General features: G+C 52.0%; 3 protein-coding genes across 3 annotated transcripts in view; 2 read left to right on the top strand and 1 right to left on the bottom strand.

Annotated features, from left to right (window-relative positions):
• Positions 1 to 7,096: 7,096 nt before the first annotated feature.
• On the top strand, positions 7,097 to 8,715 carry S100A12 (S100 calcium binding protein A12). The gene is made up of 3 exons (XM_005867181.2): positions 7,097 to 7,203; positions 7,879 to 8,037; positions 8,491 to 8,715. The coding sequence occupies exons 2-3, from the start codon at positions 7,900 to 7,902 to the stop codon at positions 8,629 to 8,631; spliced, it is 279 nt and encodes a 92-aa protein (XP_005867243.1). The 5' UTR covers positions 7,097 to 7,203; positions 7,879 to 7,899; the 3' UTR covers positions 8,632 to 8,715.
• Positions 8,716 to 17,241: 8,526 nt separating this feature from the next.
• On the bottom strand, positions 17,242 to 19,799 carry S100A9 (S100 calcium binding protein A9). Its single transcript, XM_005867184.2, has 3 exons — positions 19,688 to 19,799; positions 19,155 to 19,325; positions 17,242 to 17,676 (listed from the first exon to the last, which is right to left on the bottom strand). Exons 2-3 carry the CDS (start codon positions 19,296 to 19,298, stop codon positions 17,362 to 17,364), a joined length of 459 nt encoding a protein of 152 aa, XP_005867246.1. The 5' UTR covers positions 19,299 to 19,325; positions 19,688 to 19,799; the 3' UTR covers positions 17,242 to 17,361.
• Positions 19,800 to 22,692: 2,893 nt separating this feature from the next.
• The window catches only part of LOC102253804 (peptidoglycan recognition protein 3), a 15,172-nt gene continuing 14,075 nt past the window's right edge, over positions 22,693 to 23,789 (top strand). The window contains exon 1 of the mRNA XM_014540490.1: positions 22,693 to 22,787. The gene's annotated coding sequence lies outside the window, so the exon portion shown is untranslated. The remainder of the gene's footprint in view (positions 22,788 to 23,789) is intronic.

Raw genomic sequence — 23,789 nt, 5'->3', positions numbered from 1 at the left:
CCCAGCTTGGAGGGCAGAGCCCTCCCAGCACAATTATAGCCAACAGCTATAGTTGTAAGCTTGAACCTATGGTCCGAACACGTGGCCCCACGTGCCTGAGTGATGTGGGCTTGATAGAGTTCAAGTGCATGTAATTGAGTAGGATCGAAACCCACCAGAATGTTGTCAACATCTTGACCACGCCCTTACTTTGCCTCGTGGAATCCGGATATAAAATAAAGACACGGTTTGTAGTTCATGGCACTGTCTTTCTCCATCAGAGAGGGCAGCGTCCCACCCAGCCTCAGCTTTATTCTCTTGTCTGTCTTTTCTAATTCTTCACCGCCCCCTCTCAGGTTCACCCTTGGCCGTGCTGGTGCGGCATACCACTGGATTGATGTTCTGAAGGAACTCCAAGTTCCAGCCTGGTGCCCGGGCCCGGACACTAGATCAGTGGTTCTCAACCTTGGCTGCACATTAGAATCACCTGGGAATCTTTTGAAAATCCTGATTTCTGGGCCTCATCCTCCGGAAATTCTGTTTCTTTGTTACTAATGTTGTGGTCAACATTAGTAACAAAGAAACAGAATTTCCGGAGGATGAGGCCCAGAAATCAGGATTTTCAAAAGATTCCCAGGTGATTCTAATGTGCAGCCAAGGTTGAGAACCACTGCCTTAGCCATTTTCTCAAATGAGGTGTGTGTGTCTCTCTCTTTTCCCTCTGGCTTTAGACAGGAGCCTTTTCTTCCCCTTCTGGAACTAGCCTCAGTGACTCCAATGAAGCCAGGAGCCCTCTGTGGACGGCCCCGCCATGACTGGGCCTGGGCAAGCCTCCCTGGTGCAACATTGGCCCCGGGCTCTTTCTCCAGTAGCAGCACTGATCGCCTCCCAGGGTCTAGGAAATGCCACTGGGGCCACATAACCCCCCACAGCTCTAGCACACATCGCATGGCCTCTGTTCTCACCGTGGCTATGGGGGCTCTCCCTACACAAAGCCCACCAGGGCCCTGTGAGCATCTTATGACCCCTCCTCCCTCCTTTCTCTGATGTCTGCCACTTTTAATTTTCTCAGCCAAGTTCTAGTCCTCCCTGGAATGCCTGCTTCCCTGAGGCCTTAATGTCAACTCCTATCAACCACACTCTCTCCCGGCACCTCACTGGCCCTGCCACCTGCCCTGAAGGTTGGCTCAGAGCCACAGGGTGACCTCATCCCCAGCACCCTCGGACCTAGGCACTGTGGGTCAGGACCCCCTTCTCTGGGAAGAGGGTCAGTGTGTTTAAAAACTCAGGGTGTGAGACAGAGATGCTAAAAAAATCATTCCTGAAGCACACCTGTATACTCCACTAGCTTGTCTAGGGGCTCTCAAAGAATTGAATTTTTTAGCAAACAAAAAATTCTTTATTTTCCTTCTCTGCTCTCTGGAGTATTCTGTCAATCGCCTGGTATCTGTCCAGGGCCTAAACACATCCTATACATTTACAGGTGTTTGTTGTTTTATTTCATCTTACATGAACGTATGTGCTACATACAGTCTGCGTATGTCTCAAAAAGATATGGAATGTGGCCTGGCTGGTGTGGCTCAGTTGGCTGAGTGTTGGCCTGTGCACCGAAAGGTCACCAGTTTGATTCCTGGTCAGGGCACATGTCCAGGTTTCGGGCTTGAACCCCAATAGGAGGTGTACAGAAGTCAGCCGATGGATGTTTCTCTCTCTCTCTCTCCCCCTTCTCTCTAAAATCAATTTTTAACCCATTTACTTAAAAAGATATGGAATGTAATTGTAAAGAAGGGAAAAATCAACAAACAAAAAGTAAGCAGCTGCGGGAGTTCTTCGGGCGGTCTCGTCCCTTCTGACTGGATTCCTCCAAGGAAGCGGTGACTATCATGGTTTAATGGGTGCAAAGTTCCAGTTACACAAGACGAAGGTGTTCTAGAGACCTGCAGGTCAACACGGTGCAGTTAACAATACAGGTTTGTGCACTTGAACATTTGGTAAGAGGGTAGATGTCATGCTAAGTGCTCTCACCACAAAAACAAAGGCCCTTGGTAACTTAGGAGGCGATGGCTGCGTTTACGGTTGTGGTGATGGTATCACGGGTGCATACACATGTCCAAACTCATCAAATTGTGCACATTCAATATGTGCAGGGGTTTTTTGTATGTTAATTATACATGAATCAAGCTGTAGAAAGGAGTTGTTTTCTCCTGAGAGGGAAAAAAGGAAGGAAGCAGTGACTTGGACAGTCTCTGCCACACCTGATTTCCTAATAGGATTACAGCCTTGCCCAATGTCAGTCAACATTTGTTCTGGGGGAACAAAGCAGGCCTTAATGCTGAGTAAGCTGGATGGGGTTCCGAATTGTAACTGTGTTAGGATGGAACCCCATTACACGGGTCTTATTTTCCCCCATCAGTTCTCATGCTCCCATCTGTCCAGTTTCTCCTCTTGTGGCCTCCCCACCCCTGAACGGCCCGAACACCTCAGGGGCTTTCCTACTGCACTGCGGGGGACTGTTCAATTCTCCATGGCGGAGGGCGGGGAGCCAGGGTCTCACTCACCTGTTCCTCTAGAGCAGTTGCATGGATGGTGTGGCTACTGAAGGCCAGAGGTGCAGGTTTAGGGACGAACCTAGCCCACTACTGCAGGGGCCCACTGTGACCCCTTACAGTCCACATGGCCGCGGCAACTGTGCTAACCAAGCATGCAGGGAGTCTGAGGTATTGAATGCAAGGTTCCCAGGTTAGACTTAAACATTTTTTTTTATTTCAGAGGCCTTGATAACCTCTTCCTAGCCTTGGTGCTTTGGTGGTGATCATCCTCATCCAATTTGGTAGCTTTCTCATTGCCAAGTTCGGGGATTGTAGCAGGAGAATGGGGAAGACACAGAGGGATTGGTGTCTCACTTCCTGAAAACCCTGAGGTCCTTCTTGGAAATCCATCGGCGACTGGCTTTGCATCCCAGAACAACTTAGGGAGAAGACTTCCTTCCCGCATCTCCCAACCCCGAGGCACAAAGATCTTCATTAAGTTGGCTTCCAGCTTGCCAGAACTGAGGGTAGGGCTGGCAATGTATTTCATTCTCTGCTTCCTGGCTCTGCCACCTCTCTCCCGACCTCACCAGACACCTGCTGGGACTCTGCCTCCTCCCCAGACAGTAAGTTCACTGAGGGCAGGACAGTGTCTGTCCAGTTCATGGTGGCCTCCCCCAGCGCCTGCCAGCCAGCGACTAGCAGATATAAAGGGCAAGGAAGTCTGTGCCAGGTGAAGGACCCACGCCCCCCGGCTCCTCACCATTGCTCAGAGGTCTCCAGAGATGGAATCCCTTTAGATCCAGTCTCCCATCCTTTAAAGCACCATCACCTTCTTTTCCTCTCTCCTTGCTTACCTGAGAGTCCATTTCCCTCCTGGAGAGGGTAACGTTAGAGAAGGTGTCTCTGTGAGGGCAGTCTCCAAGCTAACGTGGGGGGTAAACCCACCTTGGTGGACTGCGATCCTGCCCCATCTGGTCACCCCGCCACACCTTAAGCTCTGGCATGCCCCACCCCACTATTTGGGTGTGACTAACAGAGTCCCATGGCTGCATGAGCACTTTGTGTGAGGTAATTTTTAAATAATTTGATGTAACTTAGTTTGATAGAATTCCAAACTTACAGAAGAGTTGCACGTATAGTACAAGAAACTCCCATATACCCCCTATTCAGATTTCCCATTTCATAATGCAAAGTTTCTTTACTTGATGAAAATTTTAAGTTATCTTCTTTAAAATATATATTTTATTGATTTCAGAGAGAAAGGGAAAGGGAGAGAGAGACAGAAACAACAATGATGAGAATCATCGATAGGCTGCCTCCCGTATGCCCCACACTGGGGATTGAGCCTACAACCTGGGCATGTGCCCTGACTAGGAATCAAACTGTGACCTCCTGGTTCATAGGTTGACGCTCAACCACTAAGACACACCAGCCAGACTGAAGTTACCTTGATATGCTTTTCAGGGTGTTTACATGATCACATTTAGTTCAATTCCCTTGAAGGTGAAAGTCTGTTTTAAGAATACACATTTATTTCTAGTTGTGAAAGTGAGTCTGTTATCAATTTGGCTCAAAACTTATTTGAAAAGTTTCCTTCTTGCTGTGTAGCACGCTCTTACGACTTGTACATAGTGATTTTAGGTGTAGCAGTAATTTTTTAATGAAGCAGTAGACTATTTTTTTAAAGGCATCCATAAAATACTTTACCAGTACTCCTCAAAACTGTCAAGATTATCAAAAACAAGGAAAATCTGAGAAACAGTCACAGATAAGAGGAGCCTGAGGAGCTATAACAATTAAATGTAATGTAGTATCCTGGATGGGATCCTATGCCGCCATCTTGGTTTCTCCTCAGCAGTAGACTATTTTTTAGAGGATGTTTTAGGTTTACAGAAATATTGCGCAGGAAGTAGTTCCCATATCCCCCTTGGCCTTCCCTCCCCCAGTGCCCCTCTTATTGACATCTTGCATTAGTGTGGTGCATTTGTTCCAATCAAGCCAACATTCATCCATCATTAATAACTAAAGTCCATCGTCCACATTATGACTCACTCTTTGCATCGCACATCTATGGGTTTTGACAAATGCCTAATGGCTTGTATTCACCACTGTAGTATCATCTACATCAAATTGTCAGCAGAGGAGTTTCCCATCCTTTTCATCCTCCTTGGCTGCCCCGAGCATCAGCCTTTCTGCACAGTCCCACCCTTAAGCAGTTTCTATCGAGTGGGAGCGGCAGGACAAGTCCAGGTGACAGCCAGGCCACAGGTCTCAGGAATCCCTCCCCGCCACCTCTGAAAAGCCAAGGCCAGCAGCGGGACACTCACCAGGGAGCTGGAGGGAGCATCCCCAGGGCTTGAGCTTTCCCCTGGGGGCCAATCCTGCCTTTTCTTTGGGGTGCAGATGGGAGGAGGGAGGAAGGTCAGGCAAGTGGCAAGATTCTACGTGCCAGGACCTGTGCCAGGCGCCTGCTGTGTGTTGGCTTCCTTGTCTCCCCAAAGGCCTCTCTGGGTGGCACAGATGCTGGGCTGGTGCTCAGGGGGCTGAGGGCAGCTTCGGCAGAGGGAAGACCAGCATGCAGGCCCCTCCACCCCGGGACCACTGTCAGGACACAGAGGAGGAAGGTCACTTGTAGGAGACTCCCAGTGACCAGGCCCCTGGAAGGCTGGCTCTGGACTCACATATATGCTAGCCGGTCTGAATGATCCACATCCATGATCGGTGGGTAAGGGCAAAAGTAAAATTTAAACATCACACTTCATTGTTTTTAAGCACTTTCTCACATAGTCTCCCAGCTGGGCCTTATCGCAATTCTGGGAACTAAATGAGGCCAGTGAGATGACCACACAAATGACCACACAGAGAAGTCAAGGTCTTGCCCAAGGGCACAGAACTGACCCCCTCACCCCCACCATGGCCTGCAAAGCAGCCTTGCATCAGACCCCAGCCCAGTGTGGGATCCGGGTTCCAATCTTGGCCTGAACCCCACTCAGTACTCCCCACCTGGGTCCTGTGAGGTGAATTCTCTGTGTTATGATTTAGGAAGGTGTCTGAACCCATCGAATACCAAATTCCAAGAGGGCATCACGGAATTTGTGCTGCTCTGACCCTGAACCTAGTGACTTTCCATGTGGGGGAGGGGATGGGGAGTGGTGGGGGTACATCAAGGAAAGAATTTTTAAAAGGCTAATCAAGAATTGACTGCATTAGGGGGGAAACTGGAAGAAAAAGATCAGAGTCTGATAAGAGTGCATCTACCAAAAATTATGAGCATGTATTATTATTATTTTTTAATATATTTTATTGATTTTTTACAGAGAGGTAGGGAGAGAGATAGAGAGTTAGAAACATTGATGAGAGAGAAACATCGATCAGCTGCCTCCTGCACATCTCCTACTGGGGATGTGCCCACAACCAAGGTACATGCCCTTGACCAGAATCGAACCTGGGACCTTTCAGTCCGCAGGCCGACGCTCTATCCACTGAGCCAAACCGGTTTAGGCATATATTTTTTTTTAATAACTAAAAACTATTCTTACTTTAGGGGGGAAAAGGCAACAATGGCAGAGGTTTTGAGAGCAGACAAATTAGGGTTTGGCACTTTAAAAAGTTACTTAGCCTCTCTAAACTCATTTCCTTCATCTGCAGAATGGGCACACTATGAGCATGCCCCTCAGAGCTCTCTGGAGAACTAAGGGAAGGTGGTGTCAAGCAGTGTCTGGCATGTCGTAAGTGCTCAATACATGCTCGCTTTCAACAACACATAGACTTTATTTTTTTAGAAGCATTTTATTTACTTTTTAACTTTATTATTATTATTATTAATCCTCACCTGAGGATATTTTCCCATTATTTTTAGAGAGAGTGGAAGGGAGGAGGAGAGACAGAGAGAAACTTCAATGAGAGAGAGACACATTGATTGGTTGCCTTCTGCACAGAATTGAGCCTGTAACTGGGACCCTTCAGTTCGTAGGCTGACACTATCCAGTGAGCCAAACTGGCCAGGGCTTTTAGAAGCATTTTAGATTTAGGCAAAAGTTGAGGAGATAATATAGGCAGTTCCCATGCACCTGTATACGTTTCCCCTCTTGTGAACATTCCACATTCATCTGGTACATTTGTTACAATTAGTGAACTGCTCTTGATATATTATTATGAACTAAATTCTGTACTTTATTCAGACTTCCTTAGTTTTAAACCAACATCCCTTTTCTGTTTCAGGATTACATGCTCACTTCGTTTTTATCATCGTTATTATTTGGGGGGGAATAGACACAGCAAATGCCTCTCCCAGTCCTTCCTTTTCAGGTAGGAGCCATCCAGGCCTTCTATTAGGAAGCAGGAAACTGAGTTAGAGCTGAAGGCTGGGTCCTGCCCTAGAGCTGAGAAATGTGTGAGGCACCTGTGTGTGTGTATAGGGTGGGGTTCTACTTCAGGCTGAGCAGGGGGTGTGATGGGTACAACCTGAACTTCTTTTGTTGCGGTCAAAGCCACAAGTTTGAACCTTGTATTGAGCAACAGAGTGTGTACCAGCTATTGCCTCAAGACAGATGAATCAGAGAAGTTTCCTCAAAGGGGAGGAAACTTTTGCGGTCAAAGGGGAGGCCAGAGTGCCTTATAAAAACCTTCCCTGCTCGGTGCTCCTCACCAGTGCTTACTTCTTGCTAGAGCTCCACGCTCCTGTGCATTGAGGGTAAGTGTCCTTTCCTTGCTGGGCCCTTGGGGGTCCTCAGAGTGGTGATGGCAGGGGACCACGTTGCAGGCTGTTGGAAGCCACAATCTTCCACTTGCTGGAGCTCCTCTGAGCTGACTACATTAAAAAATGTGTTGTTGTTTTTTCATTGAAATTTTATTTTTCAGTTATAGTTGACATGCAATATTAGTTTCAGGTGTACAACATAATGGTTAGACATTTATGTACCTTAAGAAGTAAAGAGCCGACTGCATTTTGGACCAAGGAGAACAGCTCTTGCTGAGCGAGGTGGACCCAGTCTCAGGACTTAGGATGGCAAAGGCGGGCGGGCCGGTGAATGTCTACAAGGGACCGTGGCCTTTCACTTGGGGAAAAGGAACAGCTGGGGAACCACAGAATCCTTCCCAGCTGAGCTTGAGTGAGCAACACTCTCTGGTTATACTATCCAGGGGTTACGGGGACATGGACCACTGTGGCAGTTGAGGCTGATTCTTTTCAACGTTAAATGCTATTATATGTTCTTCCTCATCCAATCCACGAATGGAGAGCAGAGAGAACACAAAGCAGATGCAGGGGGAAGCCATCCCTTGTTTAAACTTTCAATGCAGAAAGAGAGGGGAGAGGGGGCGTAGGGGTAGGGGAGGAACTGTCCTAGACCTGCCTTGTCTCCTGAAGGTTAACGTGAGATTTGAGAAGATGACTAAGCTGGAAGACCACCTGGAAGGAATCATCAACGTCTTCCACCAGTACTCAGCTCGAGTGGGAGATTTTGACACCCTCACCAAGCGTGAGCTGAAGCAGCTGATCACAAAGGAACTTGTCAACACAATCAAGGTGGGTGACGCCCATCATGGTGAACTACCTCCCTCCACCCCCCTTCACCTTGAGGACAGTGGCAAGGACTGAAGGATGATGGAGAAACAAGGACGTGGGTGGGTTCAGCCCCAATTTCAGCACCCAAGGAAGCTCTGACCCTGCTGGGGGGAAAGGGCCCCACCTCCCTCTCTGGGTTAACTCACTCTGTCCCTCAGGCTGTACTCTCTCCCCCTCTGGAAGTGTTTGCACATAGGTGAGGTGGAGAAGGGTGGGGAAGGGAAAGGGGGTGGATTAGTGAACTACATGGCTCATGACGGTTGCCTCTCTGCCTTCTGTTTTGTCACATTGGATTCCCCTACACAGTTTTGGCCAATGAATGAATGTCCCTGGGCCTCCCTAAGCTGAGCTCTGAGGATGGGAAAGGGGGAGGGAGAGTCTGAACTCACTGTGTCTTCTGTCCCCTTCTCCTAGAACACCAAAGATCAAGCCACCATTGACAAGATATTCCAAGAACTGGATGCTGATCGAGACGGACAGGTCACCTTTAATGAATTCGTGGTGCTGGTGTCCAGGGTGCTGGTGACTGCCCATGTGAATATCCACACAGAGTAAGCAGCTCTGAGTGGCTTTTCCCCAGAAATGTCTGCAAGAAGAACTGAGGGGAGTGAGAGTTAATAAATGTATGCTTGAAAAGTTCTTAACCGTGTCTGTGCACTTCTTTTCTTTCCATGTCCCTGGCTTTCAAACTTGATGACAACTTACCCCCGCTATTCTGACAGGCCTCATTTAGACCCCCGAGACCCCCTTCTCTGTTTGTTCATTTGTTTACCACCTATTTATTAAATGTCCACCATGTATGCATTTATTCATTCATTCTACAAATATTCTATGATAGCCAGAGACCAAAGACACAACGTTTCTGTCCTCTTGGGGCTTGCATTCTAGTGGGGAGGGGATAGAAAATAAATAGACAAACAAATAAAAATATATATTATGATACACCGGTAGGTAATGATAGGTGATATGAAGAAAGCTAAAGTAGGGAAGTAAGATTGGGGGAGGAAGGGTGTTGTTTAGAGAAGATGATTAAGGAATGCATGTGAGCAGAAATCTGAAAGATAGGAAGGAGAGCAGCGTGCAGATATCTGGGGTCCAAGAGTTCCTTGCAGTGCAGCTAAGGCCCAGGGGTGAACATATGTTTGGCTTGCTCAAAGAACAGCACCGAAGGCAATGTGCAGGGGCTGACATGGGGGTGGTGGGAGGTGTGCGCCTACAAGGAGCAGGGAGCAGGCCCTATCTGCGGATGTTGGGGAGCACTCGGGAGCCACTGGGGGCTTTGGAGTGAGGGAGCAAGATGATTTCACTTATGTTTGCAAAGGATTACTCTGGCTGCCTTGGTGGAGAAGAGCTAGCCAGAGGCGGGCAAGAGTAGAAGCAGAGAGACCAGCCAAGGAGGGATTCTCCAGAGTAGCCCTGGCCAAGAGAAATGTAATGGGGCCACACTTGTCATCGGATATGTACTTGCAGCCATATTACTTGAAGCCATAATTTGAGGAAATTAACATGAATAGACCTTGAGAATATTATACTAACTGAAATAAGTCAGTCAGAAAAAGCTAAGAACCATATGATTTCACTCATATGTGGGATATAAAACTGAGACTCATAGACACAGGCAACAGTATGGCAGTTACCAAAAGGAAGGGTGTGGGGAAGGAGTAAAGGGTAAAGGGGACCAATAAATGGTGATGGAAGATGACTTGACTTTGGGTGGTGGACATACACAATGCAATATATGAATCATGTATCAGAAATGTACACTTAAAACCCATATAATTTTATTAACCAATGTCACCCCAATAAAGTTTAATTTGAAGAAGAAGAAGAAGAAGAAGAAGAAGAAGAAGAAGAAGCAGAAGAAGAAGAAGAAGAAGAGGAGGAGGAGGAGAAAGGAATAGCAGCCGGGCACAGTCTTGAGCTCTGGCAAACCTTCCAGAAGTTGGTCCCCAGCCCCTCTTCATCTGGAGGAACAGGTTAGAAGGACAGAGTTTGTGACAAAATTTAAGAAAGATTAGGCAGCCTGGCTGGTGTGGCTCACTGGTTGAGTGTAGACCCATGAACTAAGAGGTTCCTGGTTCAATTCCAGGTCAGGGCACATGCCCAGGTTGTGGGCTTGATCCTCCATGGGGGGCATGCAGGAGGCAGCCTATTGATGTCTCTTTCTCATCGGTGTTTCTATCTCTGTATCCCTCTCCCTTCCACCCTCTCTAAAACCAATAAAAACAGATTTTTAAAAAAGAAAGATTAGGTAACTTGCTAGAGCCAGGTCTGACAGATTTGAGGGAAAGTGAGAAGAAGGAGAGCTTTATATTGGGGCTGGGGGTAAGTTTGTCTTTCTGTTTAATCAGTGCAATTCTTGGGATTAAAAGGGTAGTTAGTGGCCAAGAGTATGAATATTGAAGTTAAATTTCTGGTTTCAGAGCTTAGTTCTACTACTTACTAATTGTGAAACCTTGAACAAGTTATTTAAAATCTCTAAGCCTCAGTTCCCTCATCTATGAAATGGGAATAACAATAGCACCTCCAAGAGTTGAGGATCAGATCATCTTATGGCACTTGTAAAGCACTTTAGCACAGCACCCGATACCGAGTGAGCACTCAGTAGATAGTAATTTACTAGTACATAGGAGATAATAGCTGGTCAGCAGTCTCTCTCTCTCTCTCTCTCTCTCTCTCTCCTGCAGCCACTAGAGGGGAAGCTTATTTTAAACCAAAGCAAAGCCTGAGGTTATTTTTAGGGGTCAGCCATTCAGTTAGGGTTGACCAGTGTTAGACAAGTAACCAAGGGCAGTTAGCAGTTAGGTGTGATCTTTCCCCCAAGGCCTCTAAACTAGACCCAGCTGCTGTTCTGCAAACTGGGATTCCTGCTCAATGCACTCGCATATGTCTGTGATCACTTCTGAGGGATATAGTATTCGAATCTGGTAAAACAAATAACGGACAAGAATAAAATTCAGTGTATTTGCCATTTTGAAAACATTTACTAGCCATGATTTTGTTTGAAAATAACCAACTAAACCACAAATTGAACTTAAATCCTATTTTTAAAAAATTTAAGGAACCCCAAGCTTGATTGAAATCCATCAGCGGCACCTGAGGGCAATGAAGAGCCCTCATCCAGGCGAGCCTCCCAGCTCAGCGGCTTCTTGGCTCTGAGTCTGAGCAAGTGGCCTCTCCCTTCTGTGGACCTCAGTCTTTTCATCTCTCAAGTGCAAAGCTTGGATGAGGTGACATCTAGTCCCTCCATGAAAATGCACAGCCTCGTCCCCTGACGGCAGGTACCACGAAACAAGCCAACAGACACGAGGACCGATAGAACCACAGGACCACGGAGACTGGACCTGTCCTCTCCAGCACCTCACCACCAGCCTCCTGTCCAGTCTGCAGCCATTCCAGAACATTCTCCAGGTTCCCTGTGAACTGTCAGACTTCTCGGATTTGTACCGGGTGTCCTGCTGTTCTTTTTGTCTAGGTGCCCTCCCTTCCGTTCACTCACAAACATTGTCAAGTGTCTGCTCTGTGCTAGCGCCAGGCTACTAGGCCCTTCTTTAGCTCTGGAACTCCTGCTTGTCCACAAAGGCCCCACCCAAATGTCCCCTCCTCCAGGGAGCCCTCCCACTCACACACCCTCACATTTCCACCTCCCATCCAGAGTAGTTTTCAGCTTGGGGACCCCGGGGGCTCGCCTGCCGGTCAAGCTGCTGGGCTGCAGCAACAAAGGTTAGTCTGACAGCGTCCTCTGGGCAAGGGCATCAGTGTGCATAGGGGACACCAGTGCCACTCTCTATGCAATGCCCTTCAGGAAAACAGTTCTGGCAGGCCACTGGCACTCCGCAAGCCCAGCCCACCTGGGTATCGGGCTTCAGAAGTTAGGAGAAGCTTGGGATTCAGTGGGATGGCTCCGGGGCTCCGGAGTGAGAACCTCTGGGACTCAGCATTTAACGTGGCCAATAAAAAGTCTTCAAAAGTGGAAAGAAAGCAAACTAGGTTGTATAACCCAACTTCCTGTGTGTCTCTGATTTCTCTCGTTACCTAACAGTGCTGGGCACACAGAGGTTTAAGTTCTGCCCTTGCAAATCTCACCGGACATGAACCCGAGGAAGCTTCCTCACCCTCCCCTGTGTGCTCCCCCTCCCCCCCCCCCGCCGGCAGCCCAGCCAAGAAGGCATCAGAAACACCTGCTCTGCGCTCCCAGGGTGTCTGCTCATCACCCACCTTCGCTTTTCTGTTTCCCACAACATAATATTGAACGTATCTACTTGGGTGTCTGTTGCCCCTTGAGGATGCAGAGTTAAGGCTCAGTTAGTCCCACAGCAGCCCTCAGACTGGTCCCCATCCCCCCTCCAGTTGTCAATCATATCAATCATCCCTCCTCCTCACAGGGCCTGAATGATCTCCTCCGGTTGTCAATCATATCAATCATCCCTCCTCCACACAGAGCCAGACGCCTTTCTGGTGGGTGCTCACTTTCCCAGTCTTCTGTGGATGGAAGGGGTCTGTGATGCTCCGAGGGCAGGGGGGTGGGGTGGGGAGAGAGAGACTGGGGTTCAATCTGGCCCAGGATCTGACGGAAGACTTGGGGTGGAGGGATTGTTTCAGGTCTGAACCCCAAGAGGCAACAGAACTTGAGCAACCAGTTGTGTCAGTCCTGTTGTCACTTTGGCCACTGGCATGTCAAAATCCATGACATGGGCTTTCTAAAATGTAAGTTTTCAGCAACAGCTGGGAGGCAGGGCAGGACACTGAGGTTGCTTTCTGGAGTTTGTTTCAGAGTCAGGGTTGTGTAAGATTGCCTCACCGGGCTGGCGAAAGCTGAGGCAAGGTCTTGGGGAACAGTACGAAATGATCTTCTTTAAACTCGGGGGGTTGTGGGGTATGGACTCCTAGTTGGGATGGGCCTGGGGTATTGGAGATCCGGGCTGAATCCATCTTCTCTGAGAAGTGCCCCCTGGATGATGGTGCAGCCCCCTCCTGGGCCTTGTGCTGTTGGTCTCATTCCCACCCCAAATCCACACCCCACAGGGAGACTCTTCTAAACACCAATGATATCATTCCCCCCCCCCAAGCCCCCACTGCTCCTGCCCTCCTTCTCCTGCTGTGGCCTAGCATCGGCCCACTTTCCTCTCTCTCCCTCTTCCTCTCGAACCCGAGGCTCCTCATTCCTGCCCAGACCCCACCTCTGCCCACTTTCAGACCCGCGCACACATGTTCTCTGTCTCAAGCACCTGCATGATTTTGGGGGGGACGCCTGCTGCCCCCACGCTTGAAGCTACTCTAATTGTTGCCTTCCACCACTACAGCCCAGATGAAGGACAGCCTTCCCTCCTCAAAGTCTTAGGGAACTTTTCGCCTCTCTGGTCTTTCCTCTTCTGTGTCAGACTTGTTTGAGGAGCTGTCCTGCAGGCCTGGGAGTGTCTTAACGACAGGACAAGCCTTATTCACCCTGGGGCCCCTCTGAGCATTATAGCGCCTGACATACAGTGAGCGCGATTAGTGCCTGTTGAGTGAGTGAATGAGTGGACCAACAAGTAAGTAATGTGCTCAGTCATCTGTCCCCTAGTTCCGGGAGCATCGCCCAGGCCTCAGAGCGTCTGGGCAGAGTGCTGCAGCTTAGGCTGCAACTGTTGCTTCCTCATCCCTCCCAAAAGCCATCCAGAAGTTCAGGTTCCACAGCAAAGTGAAGCAGGGCCCTCTGATGACAGGTTCTCTGTTCCTCAGAAACTGTGATGCCAGGGAGACCCCAAAGTTCTTATTTCCCAAAGGATGCATTAAAAACCCTAGGGGTAGCCACCCGTTCTCACCTGGGGTGGAACCTTAACCTTGACCCTGACACTCTTGCTCCCTATCTCAGGGAAGAGGCCAACTCTCTTCTACGCAACAGAATCAGTTTTCTTGGAATGGGAGGGGCTCATGGGATGGAAGGGGCTCACGCACCGTGACCAGCTCTCTTAAACATGCTTAAGGAAAACCCCACGGGGCTGTGTAAAGGGGCTTGCTGCCAGGCCTTCCCCTGGGTCTAGAACAGGGGTGGGCAAACTTTTTGACTCGAGGGCCACAATGGGTTCTTAAACTGGACCGGAGGGTCGGAACAAAAGCATGGATGGAGTGTTTGTGTGAACTAATATAAATTCAAAGTAAACATCATTACATAAAAGGGTACAGTCTTTTTTTTTTTTAGTTTTATTCATTTCAAATGGGCCGGATCCGGCCCGCGGGCCGTAGTTTGCCCACGGCTGGTCTAGAACAACCTCCTACTCTCAGAATGAGCTAGCAGAGCACCGAGGCAAAGGGAGAACTCGGCTTCCAGAAGCTCTGTCCCCTGCCATCCTGCTGTTCCACCCTCTCCCAGCCTTTAGGTCCCACGTGGGCGTGCCCCTAATGTCCAAAGCTGTGCCCACCTCCCCCTCCAGCTCCATCAGGCCTAGGACCACCCCCCTTCACTCAGTAAGGCTCACCCAGCTTGCTCCCTGCTGGCACCTGGGCTATGTATGCTGCCAATCAGCCATAGTCCTTGCCTTCAGGGCCCTGTCGGACTTGCTGGCAAGGGGCTCCAACTCCATAATGGAAGTGCAGGGGTAGAAGTACCAGAGAGTTGCATGGGCCTGGCCGAAGGGAGCCTCTATATGCTCGAGGAAGGGGGCTGGTCAGGGAAGTCGTCACGGAGACAGTGACGCAGAGACCCCAGGGTGGGGAGGGCATTCCTGGTGCAAAGGAGTGGAGGCCAGAGAAAGCCTGGGTGCCAGGAAGGGAAGTGTTTTGAAGACGTGGATGGGCGGCTGCGTAGATGGAAGGGTGAGGGTTTTTCTGTGCCCCTGTGGATGGGGAGGGAAAGTGGCGTTCATGCCCAGTAGGAAGGGAAGTGTTTTGAAGACGTGGATGGGCGGCTGTGTAGATGGAAGGGTGAGGGTTTTTCTGTGCCCCCGTGGATGGGGAGGGAAGTGGCGTTCATGCCCAGCGGGCACCAGGAGACAGGTTCAGGCTTAGTGTAAGAACAGACTCTCTAAGTGGCAGTGCCAAGAGGGAACTCCCTTCCCTGGAGCGGTGCGGGCAGGGCCCTGCCAACCACTTGGCAGGCATGTTGCGGAGAATCACTCCAGCGTGGGGTGGGGCAGGCTGGGTTAAATCAACAATTTGCCAACTTTTTCTCCAGACAAATCCCTTCCTTCAAACAGAACTTGTAGTGTGTAGCAGATGCGGGCTGGTGAGATGGAACACAGCTGGGAGGGGGCTTCAGACTCTGCCACCCTGCTGCCCCTACCTGCCCGTTTGAATTCCACGATGACACCCAGAAATCTTCCATTTGTGAATTCAATCCAACCCTCCTTTCTCCACACCCTTCCCGGAGGAGAGAGCATGGAACATTCCAGAAATCTGAGGACATCTGTACAGTCAACATTGGTTGAGAAGCTGCTATGTACCAGCCATCACTCCCACCAGGTGCTGGTGAAAAAACAGAGAATAAGCCAGATGGCACCAACTTGGAGTTCACAGTCTAGTGGGAGGCAGTCACAGATATATTTATGGTGCATTCCCCTCCCCTCCCAGCCCCTGCCCCTTTCCCCTGCTCCTCTTCTCCCCCTCTCTCCTGCTCCCTCTCCTACCCTACCCTACTTTACCCAAAACATGGAGTCCTGGCAAAGCCACTGATAGAAGCCAGGCCTCCAGCTCCCAGGCGGTTCTGTTGCCCCTGCCAAGCTGTAGGCAGAGGGGTCACCCTATGCGGGCAGGAGAGTGGCTGAGCAGCGCCCTCAGAAGCTGAGTGTCTACAGTTGTCAGGTCTCCAAGACAGGCAGGGAAGGAAGGGGGGAGGGGAGGGGGCTGCAGGGGGCTTCTAAATGGTTCCCCCAGCTCACAGCCTGGAGCAGTGCTGGAAACACCCTCTGCCCTGCAGCAGGAGCCCTGAGATCTGCACCCCATGGCAGAGGCCCCTGGGCCCTAGAGCAGGGTCAGCCTGGCCCGCTGCAGCCAGGCCAAGTGGGAGAGCTGCCATCTGCCATCCGACCCGCAGCTCCTTTCTTCACGCTCAGCGCTGGGGACGAGCTGGGAGATGAGCCCGGGGAGAAGATGGCTGCAGGCTCTTTCCTCTCCGCACTGTCTTGGCCGGCGCCACCACTGTAGGACTCTGGACTGGTCCCTCCCCACTCTGCACCTGGCTTTCTTCATGGTAACTCGGGGGATGGATGCCTGTGGATCTTTCTCCCCGACCCCAATGCTGTCCGTCTTTTCTCTGCGGAAGGACAGGGCAGGGCAGACACCTTGGTCTGGGCTGTGGTCTTTGGAAGGCGCACCCCAGCCTGGAGATGAACTGGGAAAGGGCACAGGCTGGCGCTCTCCGGCCACAGGGCAGGGCTGGTGGCAGGAGTCACTGGGATGTCTCTGAAGTGAGCGGTGGGTCTGGAGGCTGCGGAGGGCGGAAGCGGGGAGCCAGGCTCGACTACAGGCTTTGCAGAGAAGTGCCTGCTGACCTGGGGCTGCAGGAACCTGGCCACCTTGGGGAGCTCAGTTTGCTCTCAGGCTTGGAACCAGGCCCGACAGGCTCGCTGGAGCCAGAGTCCAACCTCCTCACGGGGCTGCTGGGCATGGGCTGGACTCCCCGACTTTCACCCACGTGCACGCCTGCCCCAGTGTCCACGGGGAAGAGGAGAGACCCCTCATTCAAGAGGCACCAACTGCTCCCGTGGACTCAGAACTTCACTGGTGGACAAACACCCCCAACCTGGCCCTGTCTCCAATGCCCAGACTCCAGGGCTCTCCTCAGACTCAGCCTGTCCAGGGCCTGTCTGAACCTCCCAAAGGCACCAGGTTCCAGCAGCAGAGAGACCGCAGTGTGGGCAGCATGGGTGAAGGGGGCTGTGGCTGGGTGGGTGGTGTGGTGGCGGCTGGCATGTTGAGGGGATGGGGTGCCCCCTTTTAGCTTTCTGTGGTGGCCAGGGCCCATTTGACAGGTTGCACAGGGAAGTCCTGAGCTGGGCTGGGGTGACTGAGGTCAGAGGTGAGAAAATGGTCAGGGAGGCGAGCGCAAGGGACTCAGAATAGGACCACGTTGTTGAGGCTTCTCCTCTTATGACTGCGAACGAAGGGCTGAATGAAGGGGCATGGAGTCTAAGCCAGATCCCCGGGAAGGACAGGCCGCGGAGGGGGTAGAAGGAGCACACAGAGCACTGGCTTGGAGGAACTCTTTATTCATCTCAACCCCAGCCCTGCAGCTCAGGCCACTGCCTCAGCTGTACGCACACAGCCTGGGGCCCTGGATGGGCAGGGACAGGGTGGCCTGCCTCCTGATTAGTGGCTGTGGCTGTGGTCATCATGGCTGTGGCCGTGGCCGTGGTCATGGCTGTGGCCGTGGTTGCCACCCGGCTCATGGGTGTGGCCGTGGTTGCCACCCTGGGTTTTGCAGGGGTTGCGGCCAGACCCCCCAAAGCCTGGCCCATGTGTGTGGCCGTGCCCCTTGGGGGTGTTCTTGTGCATCTCCTCGTGGGAGGCCTCCGTCAGCCTGCCCACCAGGGTGATGAACTCCTCGAAGCTCAGGTCCTTGTCTCCGCTGGTGTCCAGGTCCTCCAGGATGTCCTTAATGAGTGCGTCATTCCTCTTCTCCTTCTGCAGGTTGGGAGACAGGGTGGTCAGGGCTGGGGGTGGCCAGGGCCAGGGGCGGGCAGCACAGCCAAAGACCTGATGGCAAAGGCACTGGGAAACCTGGCTTCTGGGCCTCAACCCCAAATTAAAAATGACCGTTGACGGGGCGCCGTTTACTTTCCAGTTATCCCGCACACCGCCCGGGGCTGACTCAGAACCCGTCTCGTCCCCTCCCCTCTGCTCCTGTCCACTCGGCCCGGCCCCTCCCTTCCTTGCCTCTCCCTTCCCTCTCACGGTCACAAATTAGTGACACTCATTTCAACCTGTGGAGCAGGAAGCACTTGAGGAAAACAAGATGATCGGGCCCTTGTGTAAGGACAGGGAGCAGCGTGGGTGCTCCGTTGACCCAAGGGTGAGATAACGTGTGCGGAGGAGGGCACGGGGAGGTAAGGATCCCGGCGAGGCAGAGCGAGCTCCAGCGAGTCCCAGCTGTGCCACTTGCTGGCCTGGGCATGGCAGCTAAGTTCCTTCCAGAACCTGGGGGTGCCCAGCTCCTCGCCCAGGCCTTCCCTCCTGCTATGCCTCTGCACGGTCTATTCTTTCTGCACGCTTGCCATTGCCCTGGGGGAGACCAGTCATCCAATGGGTAGCAGCCCATTGGCAAGGTCCCAGCCACCCCTCCTGGCCTGTCACTGCCTCCGGCACGGCGGGGGGGGGGGGGGGTGGTGGCAGGCACAGGCCTCACACAGAGGAAGCTTCGCCAGCACCACCCTCGGGGGTCTAGCCTGACCCAGCGTCCTGCTTGCTGAGGTCCCCACTACGGGGAGCTGTCAGCATCCCTAACATCTCCTACTGTGGCAACCCTCCACCCCACCAGGTGGGGCCGGCTCCAGGTTGGGCTGGCCACCTGCCCCAGGACATCGCTCCAGGAGTGGACCTGAGACTGGTACCCAGGTGCGCCACCCTTCCTAGTCCAGGCCTCTGTTCCCCAAAGTCCCCAAAGGTGTAAAGAAACAGAACAGGTCTGCTGGAACCAAGCCTCCTTTTCCCAAGGACTGCCTGATCCCTTTTAGATCAGTCAGTACATCACACGCCCCGAGTGCTGTGTACAGGCTGTGCTGGGTGGGGCTTTGCACAGGCCCTGGGTTTGTTTCCTAAGGGAGATCCGGATACCAGAAGAGTGCCCTCGGGGCTCCCGCCTCCATCTGGGGCTCAGTCTCCTGGCTTCTGCCAAGGCTGCTCCTCCCGCAGCGTCTCTCCTCCTCCCTCCGCTTCTCTCCTCTCACACATTCAGGTCTCAGCTTTCCATCTGGGGCTCAGTCTCCTGGCTTCTGCCAAGGCTCCTCCTCCCTCGGCTTCTCTCCTCTCACACATTCAGGTCTCAGCTCAAATGTCACCTTCTTGTCTACCTAACTAGTCGCCTCTCCCCAGCCCAGTCCGACTCTCCCCCAGCTTCTCTCTTACTTCCTCTCGGCACATAGTGGCCAGGAGTCCAGCCCTACCTTGAGGAAATTAGGCAGCTCCTTCTTCACCATCTGGCTGAATTCTCTCTGGTTCAGTCGGTCTGGGTGCCCCAGGCGCGTGGAGTACTGATGGAAAATGTTGATGATGGTCTCCACGCTGCATTCCATCAGAGTCTGCGACATTTTGTCCTTGTCTTCCTGTACTCTGAGCTGAGGAGAAGCAAGGGGTCAGGTGCTTAGAAGAAAAAGCCTTCCTAGACACCTCCTCCTGGCTGCTTGCAGAAATGAAGTGGGGGGCAGGGGCAGACACAGAAGAAAAAGAAAGGGGCATTGAACTGGGAAAGGACCCTGACCCAGACATGGGAGAAATAACTTTTAGAATATCTGGAGAACGTAAAAAAGCAGAGGATGTGAGAGCAGGAGGCTCCAACAAGATGAGAAGGAAGCTTTAAAGTGAGCAGGTTAATCAAGGAGGGCTTCCCGGAGGAGAGCTGGAAAGGCAGATGGGTAGCAGGAGTAAAGAAAGACTCAGCAGGCAGGCTGCTACCCAGGGAAGTTGGCAGCTCACTTACCTAAGCTGAAGAGTCACACAGAGGGGTTTGACGGCGTCTTGTGGGCCCAGCATTTATAGGCCTCTCCTGGCCAGAACACTCAGCCCTCTAGTGGGAAGATTGCTTCACAGGTGAGCAGTGTGGTAACCCAGACCTGGGCGGCCAGGAAGGGGGACTAGGGTGGAACAGGAAATGTCCACACAGATCTTTCTGTACTTTTGTGAATTTCCCAGTCCTGGGCCTGGAGCTGGTTGGGGAGGAAGTTGCTTGGTTAGTTCACTTCCCCTTCACCCCACCCCTGCCCTCCCTGAGCAAGCTGCCTCTCCTCTGGCACCCCTCCTTCCCTCTGACCCCAACCCCCTCTTGTTGAGGGACCACCTTCCCACCTGATAGCCAGAGGCTGGTGGGGGGCTGAGGACCCCTGGGTGGGGGCGGACCCACGCTGCCTCCCCAAAGTGGGCAGCCCAACAAGGATGGCTGAGCCTTCCCCTTCTTGGGTCTGTGAGGGGCTGGAGTGCAGGTCTTAGATTCACAGGCGGTGAACCGGTGTCAGAAGGGTAGGGGGTGGTGTAGGGTAGGGGGTCAACCTCCTGATATTGCAAATGAAGAAACTGACACCCAGAGAGTTGTCAGAGCAAGGCCACATAGCTGGTTGGTGACAGGGCAGGAATTGGGCTCAGACATCCAGGTTCCGGGTTAAGGGTAATCGGATTACACCTCCCTCTTGTAGTCTAAGTGACAGCTCCCTGGGGCATAGGCTGTCAGCATTATTCATGTAAATCCTGCTCCCAACGTGAGAGCCACACCCTCAAGAGTTTATAGCATCAGGACAACTGTTTTGATGTAGCCTCTTGGGCAAGCCTGCCCGCTCCAGCTGCAAGGCTGTAAACCTCCCGTAGCTCCCCGTCTCCCAGGGAAGAACGGCCCTGCCTGGCCTGATCAGCCTCTGCTCCACGAGCACCCCCAGGCCCTTGTCTTCGGTGCTCTCACCCCAGGTGTGCCCTTCCCCCATGATGGGGTGCAGTCCTGATAGGGGTACAAGGATAGGTTAAACATGATTGTTATTTTTTCCTCCTCTTCCTCTCTCTTTCCCACGCTTTTACTAACAGACCATGTAATTCAGGGGTCCTCAAACTTTTTAAGATAGGTTAAACATGATTGTTATTTTTTCCTCCTCTTCTCTTCCTCTCTCTTTCCCACGCTTTTACTCACAGACCGTGTAATTGATTAACCAACTGACATATCTTATTTTGAAGTAAAAAAACAAAACGGGAACAAATACAATATTTGTATTTGCATGTGGCCCGCGGGCCGTAGTTTGAGGACCCCTGGTGTAATTGATTAATCAACTATCTATGCTTAACCTTATGTTCTGGTGAAGATTTTGTTGCAATTGTCAGTTGCCAGACCAAAACAGAGACTTTTAACCCAGCCCCGAACTCACACGCCTGGCCACCAGAAATGTGGACGCTGATCAGTTAGGTTTCAGAAACACCAGGGTAGCCCAGCTGGCGTGGCCCAGTGGTTGAGTGTTGACCTATGAACCAGGAGGTTACCAGTGCGATTCCCAGTCAGGGCACATGCCTGGGTTTTGGGCTCGATCCCAGTAGGGGGCGTGGAGGAGGCAGTTGATCAATGATTCTCTCTCATCATTGATGTTTCTATCTCTCTCTCCCTCTCTCTTCCTCTCTGAAATCGATAAAAAAAAATATATTTTAAAACACGAAAAAGAAACAGGGTGATCCACACCGGATCCCCACTTGCCCTGTTTCAGAACTCTGACCATCCTGATCTGGGGACCATGATGAAGACATTCATCCAGACCCAAGACCCTGCAGGGACTCAAATTCCAAGACTGCAAATCACCAGAAAACCTGTACTCCACGTTCTCCGTCCACATTCCCTTCCCCCAATTCCCCTATATAAGCTTTCCCCTAAGAAGCTTACGGGGAAGGTGGATGTTAGGGTTTTTACCAGTCACCTTCCCAGATATCTGGCACTGATATTATTAAATGTGCACCTGTACTTGGATCCCCAGCTCTTTGGCTGGGTGGTGACAGGTAGCTCGGACACTGGACTCAGTTGACATCCGTTTCAGTCCTGCCCACCCTGCAGGGCTCAGTTCAATGCTACCTGGTCCGGGAAGCTGCTCTGTTCCTCCCAATGGGAAACAGTCTCTTTGCTGGGCCAATCACTCCCCCGCCCCCGCCCCACTCCTGGCTCCCAGCACTTCCTTTCCTGGAGTGAAGGTATTTGCAAATTCTGCCCTTGTCTGATCACTGCCTGCAGATCCTCAGGGAAATCCACATTCATGTTCATGTCCTCCAGGGCTTGGCGCAGGGAAACCTCACATTTGCTGAAGGATCATGTCCTTACTGGCACCCCTACCCCTCGACCCAGGAAGTGTGTCTGGAGAACCCACTCTAAGGACCTTCCAGCCTCTCCCCTTTCATCAGGGAAGGTAGGTTCCCCTCGTCCACTTCCAGGAGTCGTTTTGTCGTGTTCTCGTGAAGCCTCCCCTCACTGCCAGGCCCCTCCTGGCCGCATTGCCCTCTGAAAGCCGGAGGGAGCCCGTGTGCTGCCCGCCCTGGCCCTGAGCATGTTCTGTCTTGCACTGCTGACATGGCACATGGAATAGTTGTTTAGAGTTCAGACCGGCTGTGTGACCCTAAGGCAATTCACGTAGCCTCTCTGGTTCATTTCCCTTATCAGTAAAGAAAAGATAATACCAGGACGAGAGCTAAGGTCGGGGCATGGCACAGTGCCAAGCACAGTGCCAAGCGCACAGCAAGTATGTAATCAATGTTTGCTGAATGCATGCTTGAATGAATGTGTTAATCATTTGTGAATGAGTGAACAGTGCAAGTCTGGCTCAGGAGTACGTCTGGAAATTTCAGGGGATTTCCCTAATGGGGCTGGCCCTCTATTGTTTGAGCTGATGGAGGAAGCACACACTGCAGCAAGGAACCTTCCCTCCTCAGGCTGTTAGGAAATCTTGTTTCTGGCAATCCCAGCAGGTACCTGGGCACCTCTCTTCTGTGCGCCCACAGCGCCCTCTGCTGTCTCTATTGAAGCACGTTTCACCCTTGACCTAGGCGCTCAGACAGTTTGCAGGAACAAGGTACCCAGAGGAAGCTGGTGAGGCTGGCTGGGCCCGAGAATATCAACAGCACCACCTGCAGGGCAGCTGTGGCAACGGACACTAGGGCGGGGTGGAGACTGTGGTGAGTGGGAGCCTTCCTAACCAAGGACAGCTGGTCTACAGCCTCAGGCCACGGTGGCCACCTGGGAAATGGGAACAGGTGTTGCTGGGCCCACCGAAGGTCCAGGAAATGGGAATTCTATGTGAAAACTCCTGCTTATAAAATTTGTCAACTGGTTTTAAAGGGAAACAGGACATGGAGAAGGGAGCATGGTGTATGGCGGACAGAGCATGAAGCAGGCGGGCGGTGTGTAACCTCCGCTGGGCCTCGGGGCCCTCCTCATCCCTGCTCTGTTGCCTGACTCACTGCTGCAGTCCCAGGGCAGGGCCCGGCGGGGTGGGCATTGGATGAACGTTTGTTGAATGAATAAATGCAGGAGCACACGACCGCAGGAAGAAAGGAGGGAGCGTGACAGAACAGTGCCCCGTTGCCCTGTGACTATCAGCAGGGCCATGGCCTGTGACCATACGTGTTGATTCAGGATGAAAGGAAAGTGAGGGTGGGCGGGGAGAACAGGAGCAGCAGCTGGTGGCAGGGAGCAGCTGGCTGGGCAGGGCTTTCAAATAGACAGATCCCCTGTGGGCAGTGGGTTCCCTTGTGTCTGAAGGCCAGGGGGAGGCCAGGGCTGAGCCGTGGAGGTCCTGACCCAGGCAGGCTGCTGTTGGCTCCATCAACAAGTGCCCCACCCCACCCCCACCTGGCCTTCTCACTGCAGTCCCAGGCCAAAGGTTGGAATTAGGGGTGGTAAGAAGAGGGGAAACTCGGAGCCTCCTGCTAGGGCATAAATTGGGGCAATATTCCTGGTTCTGGGCAGTGACTCTTGAGGCTACCACTGGGAGAAAAGGTATGGCTCCCTTGGCTGTGTTAGGAACAAATCAGTGCACAAGTGAGCCAGCAAAGCTGCTGTAACCCCACCCCAA

Source organism: Myotis brandtii, unplaced genomic scaffold (genome assembly GCF_000412655.1).
Source record: "Myotis brandtii unplaced genomic scaffold, ASM41265v1 scaffold2454, whole genome shotgun sequence".
Classification (NCBI taxonomy): domain Eukaryota; kingdom Metazoa; phylum Chordata; class Mammalia; order Chiroptera; family Vespertilionidae; genus Myotis; species Myotis brandtii.
The sequence above is the reverse complement of the archived record's forward strand: the minus strand, read 5'-3'. Positions and strand labels throughout refer to the sequence as shown.

What these genes read in the sequence shown, in the direction of transcription:
- S100A9 (XM_005867184.2), bottom strand. Translation starts at nt 19,298, where the DNA reads ATGTCGCAGACTCTGATGGAATGCAGCGTGGAGACCATCATCAACATT. An exon ending in AGCTGCCTAATTTCCTCAAG is followed by an intron (nt 17,677 to 19,154) that starts GTAGGGCTGGAC and finishes CCCAACCTGCAG; the next exon opens with AAGGAGAAGAGGAATGACGC.
- S100A12 (XM_005867181.2), top strand. Translation starts at nt 7,900, where the DNA reads ATGACTAAGCTGGAAGACCACCTGGAAGGAATCATCAACGTCTTCCAC. An exon ending in AACTTGTCAACACAATCAAG is followed by an intron (nt 8,038 to 8,490) that starts GTGGGTGACGCC and finishes CCCTTCTCCTAG; the next exon opens with AACACCAAAGATCAAGCCAC.